Source organism: Arachis duranensis, chromosome 7 (assembly GCF_000817695.3).
Source record: "Arachis duranensis cultivar V14167 chromosome 7, aradu.V14167.gnm2.J7QH, whole genome shotgun sequence".
NCBI classification, from domain to species: domain Eukaryota; kingdom Viridiplantae; phylum Streptophyta; class Magnoliopsida; order Fabales; family Fabaceae; genus Arachis; species Arachis duranensis.
The window spans coordinates 34,513,505-34,524,669 of NC_029778.3; the positions used below are offsets into that span (position 1 = coordinate 34,513,505).

General features: G+C 30.8%; 1 protein-coding gene across 1 annotated transcript; it reads right to left on the minus strand.

The window, feature by feature from the left end:
- Nucleotides 1-491: 491 nt before the first annotated feature.
- LOC107458714 (serine acetyltransferase 1, chloroplastic-like) lies at nt 492-1,364 on the minus strand. The gene has a single exon (XM_021126752.2). The coding sequence runs from the start codon at nt 1,191-1,193 to the stop codon at nt 492-494; it is 702 nt and encodes a 233-aa protein (XP_020982411.2). The 5' UTR covers nt 1,194-1,364.
- Nucleotides 1,365-11,165: the final 9,801 nt, after the last annotated feature.

An 11,165-nucleotide genomic window follows, 5' to 3' on the forward strand; every position in this document is an offset into this window, starting at 1 on the left:
TATTATTATTATTATTAAAATGAGTAAAAATATTTCTGATTGATAATTGATAAGTAGTTTAATAATGCATTAAATATTGATTTTATATAACTATAATAAAAATATTTTTCTAAATTAGTATAATTATGCATTATTACCAAGGTTCAGAAAACCGGACCGTTCATCAAACCGCTCTAACTACTGGTTCACTGGTTCATTGGTCCAACCAATTTAACCGGTGGTTCAACCGAAAAAACTGTTTCAGAATAAAATAATAAATAAATTATATATAAACATCATAAAATATAATTATAGTCTAATATAAATCTTAAATATATTCCAAATTTAAAACATGAAATGTCAACCAAATCCATATGATCTTATCAAAATACAAAGTTAAATAGTGAAAAGAGCAATGGTGCAAACAGAAACAATACAACTAGAAATAATCATTAATCACTCCTAAATTGATTCAAAACAGTAGCATAACAAATAATCACCCCTAAATTAATTCAAAACAGCAGCATAACAAAATCACTAACAACAGTAGTCCTAGGAGGAACATCCATAATCATCACAGAACCAGCACTAATCTTAGAACATTCACCAACCTTAATGTTCCCCAAAATACAAGTCCCTGCACCAATCAAAATCCCATCACCAATCTTTGGATGGCTATCACCAGAAGCTTTACCAGTTCCACCCAAAGTCACACTATGTGAAATTGACACATTGTTACCAATCACTGCAGTTTCACCAACCACTAATCCAGTTACATGATCAAGCAGAATCCCGCTTCCAATCTTAGCACCGAGATGAATACCAACCGCGAAAATCTCAGAAACTCGGTTTTGGATCATAACTGCCAAGACTTTTCTTCCTTGAAGCCATAGCTTATAAGCAACTCTATGAGATTGGCATGCTAAGAAGCCTTTGAAGTTCAAGAAGCAATGCACATGGCTTATGCAAGCAGGGTCTCTTTCCTTAACTGCTTTGAGATCATCCTTCACAGAATCCATGATTTCTTGGTCAGATTTCAAGATCCCAACAAAAAGATCAAAGAGTGTGTTACTTGGAAGGCTTGCACTGCTTAATCTGTTAGCAAGGTAATTGGCCAAAGCAGATTCCAATGAATCATGAGACAGAATTGAGGATTGGTAGTAACTATTCAGAATAGGTTCCTCATTTACATCAAGTTCAGCCTCTTCCTTCATCTTCGGCCATAGATCCACAGCTTCATTTTCTTGAACTTCCTCAACAAAAGTAGGGGTAGTCTGAAGAGTTTTCACCTGGTACTTGCAAACACCATCAGTGAAATTGTTTCTGAAGATTTTTGACCCCTTGAATTATTTTTGACACCATCAGTTGCTTCTTGATTAATAATATTTTCCATAACTGAAATTAATAACACCCACGACACAATGAAATTGAAAATAGCCACAACACAATGATAATTAACAATGAAAATTAACAGCATGAAAATTAACCATGTTCTTAACCTAAAGCAGAGGAACGAAGAATGAAGAAGATGAGCAGAGGAAGTTCACAGAAATTGAACAGAAATCGAAGTTCACAAAGGAAGTTCACAGAAAAAAGAATAGAAATCTAAGTTCACAGAGGAAGTTCACAGAGTATCAACTTCATGCTTCTTATACTAAAAAAGATGAGCAGAGGCGAAGAACAAAGAAGATGAGCAGAGGACGAGTCACTCACCTGGGGTCGATGAAGGGCTACTAGTGTTGAGGACCACGCGATGATGAAGACGATGAGAGGGCTACTGGTATTGAGAAAATGAAGACGATGGAGATGGAGGGCTACTGGGCAGGGAACCAGGCGACGATGGAGGGCTACTGGGGCTGAGGACAAGGCGACGGCAGTGGCGCTGACAACCTGAGACCGTGGCGACGATGGAGGGCGACTGGGTGGCTAGAGTTCACTGACTGTGAGACTGAAAGTGAGATGAATCATGAAGGAATGGGGGTCGAGGGAAGAAGGGGGTGGGGTGCTCCACAAGCGGGTCGGGTCGGGTTACATTTTTTAATTTTTTTTAAAACAATAAAAACGGCATCGTTTAGCAGAACCGGCCGGTCACCGGTCCGACCTAACCGACCGTTTTTTGACCGGTTCACCGGTTTTCCAACGGTTTTTTCTACTACGATTTTTAAAGGAGGACCGGACCGTTTGCATTGCCGGTTCGCGGTTAAATCGGTCGAACCGGCTGGTCCGGTCCGGTTTTCAGAACCTTGATTATTACTTAAATGCTAATTATAGTATAATTATAATAAAGATATTTTTATAAAATAAACTTAGAAGAAAAAATAGTGCATTCATTTTGGCGAGAAAATAAATTCTTGAGGAATCGACACCTCACTTCTATTAATTGGGAAAAAACCCAATCTACTTAATATACTAAAACTGGGTTTTTCTCCAGTTAATAAGGGTGACGTGTCGATCTCTCATGCTTCCGTTTTTCCTTGTATAATTATACTAATTTAGGAACATATTTTCATTGTAATTATATCAAATCAATATTTAATGTACTATTAAACTACTTATCAATTATAATGCGTAATTACTGTACATAATAAAAACTTGCCTTAATAATAAGTAATTTACATATTTATTTTTGTTTTACTAAAGTCTATAAATAGTGTTTTTCTGTGGTACATGAATCTAAATTTGAGAGTCAACTCATAATTTTATATTTAGTATTTTTTTTACTACTTCGTAGAATAAGAATGTATTCTTCATTTTTTTATTGAAGTTTATCCTTTTAAGGTACAATTTATAATTTTTTATAATATTTTTCATATACTCATTCTATTATATTATTCTTTTAATAATTTATTAATTGTTGTTACTCTAAGTTATTCTTATCGTCTAATGTTCCAGTTCAATTATCTTTTACCACAATCGTTTACAATGCATCATATCCATGAAATACCTCATCGAGTTGTCTTCACTGATTTAGGTTCCAACTACATGGATGTAAGCATTCAAAGAAGGAGCAATAATCTCTACTTTACCGAAGGATGGTTGGATCTACTCACCTATTATGACCAACCTAATGGAATGTGGTTAAAGTTAGCTTTCTTGGGAGGAGCTCGATTTTTTATTGAGGGATTGCGTCCATGGAATTTTATAGGGCAAGTTCAAGTTTCCATTCCCTCCATGCTTTTTACGTCTGCTCGAAAATATTCAAAGTGGAGCACATAATGAGATTGAATTCTCTTAATTTAAGTTCAGTTTTGCTAAATTCGTGACAAACTCGGATATGCAATTTTAACGATTGGTAATATATTTAAATTTTCTTATTTTAATTTGTTCATTATTAGAATAATTTTATAACATATTGTGATTTTTTCAGAAATTACCGGCTTTCTTTTGCATGCATGCAATGCCATTGAGAGGAATAAGGGTTAGTTTGATTTCTTGGGGTGGCAATTCTATACCTTGCCACATTGCATAGATAGCGAATGATGAAGCTTATTTAACAAGAGGATGGTTTGAATTTGCACGAATTCTAAATGTTGATATTTACGATGTTATTTCAGTAGGTTATCGTTACGAGAATGACTCTATATTATACGTGACTAAAAACTAGAATAGATTCAATATTGTTTAAGTAATTTGGTTTTAATATTAGTATTTGATTAAATTATAATTAGAAAATTTTAAATTATTGTCTCAATTTATATATTATGAGTATTTTTCGTGGATGTACTATTTTTAAATAATTTAATAATTAATAAAATGAAGTGATGCCAAATATATTATTTAAGTTTGTTTTTATCCTTTATTTCTTTATTTGTATTTTCATTATATTTGACAAAATATCTCTACCTAAATATACAGTTTTCGTTGACCTAAACACAATTTAGTTGCCAATAAAAATCGATTTTATCTATAAAAAATAATAAAACATGTATCTTTTGATATTATATTAATATAGTAAGTAGACATTATGATATAATAATATTTTTAATTGTATTATAATTAGCTCATAAATAATGTATGATTATATTGTTTTAGGAAATTTTTTTTATAATTATATCAAATCAATATTTAATATATTATTTAAATCTAACTTTTATATAACAATAATATTATATATATTTATATATCACTTTTTTAAACTCATTCTTACAAATATATATTGGCATATAATTAATATAGATAACATATATACTTAATAAATATCTTTATTAAATTAATTATAACGATTAATACAAGATAATCTCATAAGTATAACCTGATTATAGCAAGAATTTTCATAAAAATAATTGACTACTAATTTGAATATAATTGATATAGTTAAATTGATACAACCGATAAGATTGAGAATATGTAACAATTATAGCAATTATTATATCAATTATATCTATTCTATTTTATTCTATTATATAAAAATAGAATTTTTGCATTTAATGATGGAACAGATGTGGCATGCTCTTGAGGTATTTCCAAATCTATTTCATTTAATTCGTCAAAGCAAATCAATTATAATTAATTAATTATATCAATTAATTAATTTGATTAGCCATTTAAATTTCACCATTTATTATAATTTATATAAATTAATTAATTATAATCAATATTCAATGTAAAATATATTTTAAAAAAATAGGATATTAATAATTAATTGTGATTAATATCAACATCAATAATTAATTCTTATAATTATTTTGGTACGACTAAAAGTTACGTATAGTGTTTTTTTTTTTGTAGAATAAAAAAAGTTTGTAATTCATAACATTTTTATAAAGTTTTATCATATGGACACAAGATTAATTAGATAACAAATTGAATTTTAATTAATATATTTTATTTTCTGTTCATATTTTTTCATTAATTATCTTACTTTTTATATTTACAGTAAATATTGAATGTAAAAAGAAAAAATAATTTTGAATGTTATCTATTTTATTTATTTAGAGTCATAATTAAATTTGATATAATTATAGCAAGTATCTAGAATTAATAATAACATGATACTACAATTTTAAGTTGTATAATATAATAAAAAAATGTATCAATTTATGTATGCTTCCTATTAGGACCATCAAAATGGGCTAAACTAATCGGACCAACCCGTTTACCCATTTAAATGGGCGGACTTTGCCTCTAAAATTAAACCCGTTTAAAATTCGGGCTAAACGAGCTAGCCTGTGTGCTAAATGGGTTGCCCGTTTATTTTTTTTACATTTTTTCAAAAAAAATCAGTACTTTTAATTGATATTTCTCTCGATTCGACCTGAAAATCAGACTTATCAACTAAAAAAAATATTTTTAAAAATTTTTGACCTAAAAGTGATATTTTTGTCAAAATATTTTTCAAAAAATAAAATTAAATGATAAATGGGCTGACCCGTTTAACCCATCGGACTGACCATAAACGGTCCGGGCTAGAAATTAAAATTCTGGCCTGCGAATAAAGTGGGCTTAAACGGGCTAGCCCATTTAATCCACTGACTTAATGGGTCGGGCCTAAATGGACCGGACTAGCCCGTTTGACAGCCCTATTTCCTATATAGCAATGATATTATATATCTCCTCTTTTAGCTCTTTTCTAAAAATATTGGCATATAATTAATGTAGATAACATATATATTGAGTTAGTATATCTATTGAATTAATCATAAAGGTTAATAAAATATAATGAAATAAATTTTACCTAATTGTAGTAAGTATCTCCATTGAAGATATTTGCTAATTATTACCGTGTATAATTAGTGTATATATATATATATATAGAAGGAGTAATAGTGAATTGTTACAATTATTTAATTTATCATCTAGAAAATTCGTACCTCAGACATAAATTTTCTTCTGTTTATTATTTTTCATACCTAAGGGCTACTAATTACGATTCTATCAACAGTGTTACCTATGGTACGGTAGATTATGTAATAAAAAAGTTTGAAAAATAAAGGCAAGAATTATAAGGTTATGGAAAGTCCCATACAAATTTGACAAGAACAAGACGACTTACGTAGAAATGGTTTTCATGGATGATAAGATAAGTTGATTATTTTCCATGATTCTTTCAAGTGATGCTAGGTCCATTTTATAAATATTTTTATTTATATTTTAAGTTTATTTGACAAGTAAACCCTCGCACGAATTAAAGAAAGTGCGATTTTATAGATTTATAAGTGTTAATAGTCTTTATATTTAATTTGTTTAATAGTGTGATAATATAGCTAATATATTTGTCGGTGGATTTAACTATTATTACTATATTATTTATAATCACATTCAGTATATATGTGTGATTTATTGAAGAAAGTAAATTATTAAAACCGATTAATAATTATTTTAAAATTAATCCAATTAACACTGAATTAGAAAAAAAAAACAATGCATAACATATTACTTTTTTATTAATCAAATTATTATAATTCAAATTAATTTTAAAAAAATAATTTAAAATTATAATTTCAATCTTCTCGCGTGGCACGGGTAATTATACTTGTTTTAATATATTAAGTAGATAGATAAATATAAATACACTATGATTGTCAATTGTGTATAATTAATGCATGGCAAGCAAACGGTGAAAAGAAGAAATATTTAATGAGAGGAGTTTTACCGTATTATAATTTACTCTTTTTAAAATTTACAAAAAAATTATTTTAGTCTTTTAATAATCAAAATCTAATTTTTAATACAATTAAAGAATCTTAATTCTAAAAAATATTTTAGTTTTTTTTATTAACAAAAAAATATGTTAGCTTTTTTAAATTAAATTCAATTTTTTTTTATAATAGAAGTAAAGTAAATTAATCCTAGATATTTATTTTAGTCTTAAAATTAATTTCTAAAAATATATTTTAATCTTTTTAAAACTAATATTTAAAGGAATAAATTTAAACTATAACTAGTTGGCATTGACGTCTCTCTTTTTCACATGTTCACATTTTTTCATATCAATACATATTAGTACTCGTACTAGAGCCTTAAATTTTTAAAAAAATTCCTTTGATGAGTTTATCTTTGTTGAATTTGAATTAGTTCCCTATCATATTTTGTTTGGACGGTGATATTTATGGATAATATTGATTGATTTTGATCCGTTACTTAAACTATAATTCGGCTTAATCTTGTATAATGAGAATAATTTAGCTTTTAGAAGAAATAATACATCAATTTTTTATTTTTTAATTCGTAAATATTTAAGTTTTTGATAATTTAAAAAAATATATTTATTTTTCACTTTTCAAAATATAGATATATCAATTTTTAGGTCTAATTTGTCTCATTTTTAAAATTCTCTCACATGTACATCTGTATATCAGCCACGTCAGTACAATAGAAGTCACGTTTGAGTTTTTTGTTGAGTTTGATAGATTCGAGTGAACAGAGGGATCGATGTGTTCAGATTTTAAAAAAAGTCAAAAATTTAAATATATTTTCAAATCTTCAAAAACTTAAATGTCTGTAAATCAAAAGTTTAAGGACCTGTTTATCTTTTTATCTAGTTTTTATTATACATGATGAGTAATAATTTAGTTTTATTTATCTTAATTTTAGGTTTATAACTGATAAATTTAATAACCATCATGACCAACTTAATTATTAAATAGTCATGACATCATTGTTATATATAAGCGATTAACACTTACAAGTCTTACAAGTCCTTTACCCTCAAACGCGCTTCTTGTGGCATGTGTGTTTCACGCGCTTCCTTAACAGACTTTTAAAACAATTAACGTGCGAATATATAACTTCCATTTTTCAAAGGATTTCGTTTCCTTTTTCGAATTCCTTGCCTTCTTTATTCGATGTCGTTCGTGCATTTCTCTTTGCCTTTTCATTCGTTATTTACGTGCGTTTCTCATTGATTTCTCCTTCGTCATTTACGTGCGTTTCTCTCTCTATTTTCTTGCTTCGTTTTTCTCGATTTTCATGATTTCTAAAATCAAGATTTGAAATCCTTTTGAAGATAATGGATGATTCAACTTCAGATTGTCAGCTGAACCAAGGCGGAGTGAATTTTGAATTAATCGAATGAAGTTCCTGAGGTGTGATTTAGTTTCAGTTGATTATTGAATCTGAATTTGATGCAGTTAGTGATTTATGATTGTCTAGCTGAATAATGTGTGAACATTGACTGTGAAATTAATGCGTGAACATTGACTGTGAATTGAATCTAATGTACTAGTTTTGATTAATTTTGTGCATTTTATACCAGATGTTCGGGTGTAGATAAGAACTATTTGATTGTATTTTAGGGAAGTTTAGGTGTATTTACAGTTTATGACTTTTCTTATTATTTTAGTTGAGTTGTTGTTGTTCGGGTATAGATCAAGAATATTTGGGTGTATTTTAGTTGAATTGTTATTTTTTTATGAAGTGCAGAAGCTCTATAGTATATCCTTGTTTTTAACATGGTGTATTTTGCAGCCCCTTTGTGTTGTTGATGACCAGTTTGTTTCCAAGATTGGAATGAATTTTACCACCCTTGATGATGCTGCAAAATTTTACAAGGACTATGCAAAGGCTGCAGGTTTTTCTACAAGAGTTCGGAGCACAAATAAGAAGAAAAACGAAATTAAGAATCAATTGATTACATGTAGCAGAGAGGAAAAATGGAAATCTAAAATGTCTCTGACCGAGAAGACATATCCCATAGCTGGTTTAAATTGTCTTGCAAGAATTTATATACACACATTGAAGGATGTTTGTGCTTGGATCATTTCGAAGGTCGTGTTGCATTATTCACATCCTTGCTGTCGAACTCAAGCAGAGATGCTCAAACATCACAGAAAACTAAGCATGTCCATTTGTTGTACAGTAGAGAATAACGAGGAAGCCGGTATCAGACCAAGCAAAACTTACCAATTATTTGTTGCGGCAGCTGGGGGTCACTGCGAGTTAAATTTTATCAAAAAAGACATGAGGAATTACAACACGAGAGAAGTGCAGAATGTTTCAGAACAAGAAAATGCAAAAGAATTCGGGAAATACTTATTGAGAATAAAAAAAGAATCATAATTTCTTATTCGAGCTCAAACTCGAGGATGATCAGTCAATTAAGCTAGCTTTTTGGGCTGATGTAAGGAGTAGAGCTGCCTTTGAGTATTTCGGAGATGTTATTTCATTCAACACCATCTATAATACAAACAGGTAATATGTTGTTCTTGTTTATGATGCTAAATTAATGATGTTTTATGAATCTGCTATAGAGGTGTATATTGGATGTTTTTGGCTATATAAGCTCATTATTTGGGTGTATGTAATAATTTTAATTCTGCTTTCTCATAATTTGTTTCAGGTATAATTTGGTTTTTGGTTCTTTTGTTGGGGTGAATCACCACGGTCAGTCAACACTTCTTGAATGCGCTTTGATGAAAAATGAAGATATTGAATCATTCAAATGGTTATTTCAATGTTAGCTTCATTGACTTCATTGCATGGGAGGAAATACTCAGAAAGGGATTCTCACCGATCAATGTGCTTCAATGAAAAGGGCTATAGAGGCTTGTATGCCTACAACAGTTCACCGTTGGTGTATTTGACACATCACGAAGAAGATTCCAAGCAAATTAAACGACTATAAGGGACACGCAAAAATCGAACAAGAAATGAGCCAAGTTGTTTGGAACTCTCATAGTAAAGACTCATTTGATAGAAATTGGAATGATTTTCTACTGAAGTATGGTCTTGTAGACAACAAGTGGCTTTCAGGTAATGATGTTTAAAATCTGCAACAGAGGTGTAAATTGCATGTTTTTGGGTGTAATATAGTCTGATTTGGGTTTATTTTGCAGATCTTTACGAAGACCATCATATAAGGGTTCCAATTTATCTGGTCACCACTTTTAGGCCAAGATGAGAAGCACACAAATGAGCGAGAGCATGCATTCATTTTTTAACAAGTTCATTACCCGGAACAATACACTTATCCAATTTGTCAAACAATACGATAATTACCTCAGAAGCAAGAGCAAAGAGAGAGAGAATCCGATGCTGCAGATTTTCACACTATCATACTGTGTGCAACAAAATCCTCTATAGAAGCTTAGTTTCAACATGTGTACACTCACCAAAAGTTTAGGGAAGTCCAAGCACAATTCAGAGGAAAGACAAATTGCATCACAAGATTAACGAACTCCGCTCTAGGCTATTCATTGTACGAAGTTGGAGAACAATTTTCCAGCTTAATATTCAACAAGTTTGTGGTTATTTACGACTTAGTAGCAGCCCAAGTGAAATGCTAGTGCTTATTATTCGAGTCAAGAGGGATGTTGCGCCGTCATGCCCTAAGTGTGTTAAGCTTTGAATGAGTAACCCAAGTGTCACTGAGATATATATTGAAACGATGGCGCAAGAAGGTAAAGAGGCGACATACACACATCAAGAGCAGCCACGACGAGCCACTATTGGGGCCAAGAAGCAAGAGGTTTGACGAATTAGTGTTTCGTTTGCAAAATATTTGCAAATTTGCATCAGAATCTGAGGAGCTAACTGCTATTCTGCACCGTGCTACGATAACATCATGGTTAAGATGGAAGAACTGAAAGCCAAAAGGAAGGGGACATGTTTGTTATCTCACGAAGATGCCAACTTGGAATCTGTTAACGAGTTTCAAAGCCCTCCAAGGGTTTGAACAAGAGGACGTCCAAAAAATAGGCTAGGTTCAAAGTTGGACAAACAGATTGCAAATGCCTCAAAGAAAAAGAAAACAAAAGCTCTAAACGAGGTAAAAATGATGTTTTTTAAATAGGTGGTGATTAATGGTGGGCGAAATTGTGACCATCAATGGCGCCATCAACATGGTACGCACAATTATAATCTCAACTCTTTATCACAACTTCGCACAACTAACCAGCAAGTGCACTGGGTCGTCCAAGTAATAAACCTTACGCGAGTAAGGGTCGATCCCACAGAGATTGTTGGTATGAAGCAAGCTATGGTCATCTTGTAAATCTTAGTCAGGCAAACTCAAATGGTTATGGATGATGTATGAATAAAACATAAAGATAGAGATAGAGATACTTATGTAATTCATTGGTAGAAATTTCAGATAAGCGTATGAAGATGCTTTGTCCCTTCCGTCTCTCTGCTTTCCTACTGTCTTCATCCAATCCTTCTTACTCCTTTCCATGGCAAGATGTATGTAGGGTTTCACCGTTGTCAGTGGCTACCTCACATCCTCTCAGTGAAAATGTTCAACGCACCCT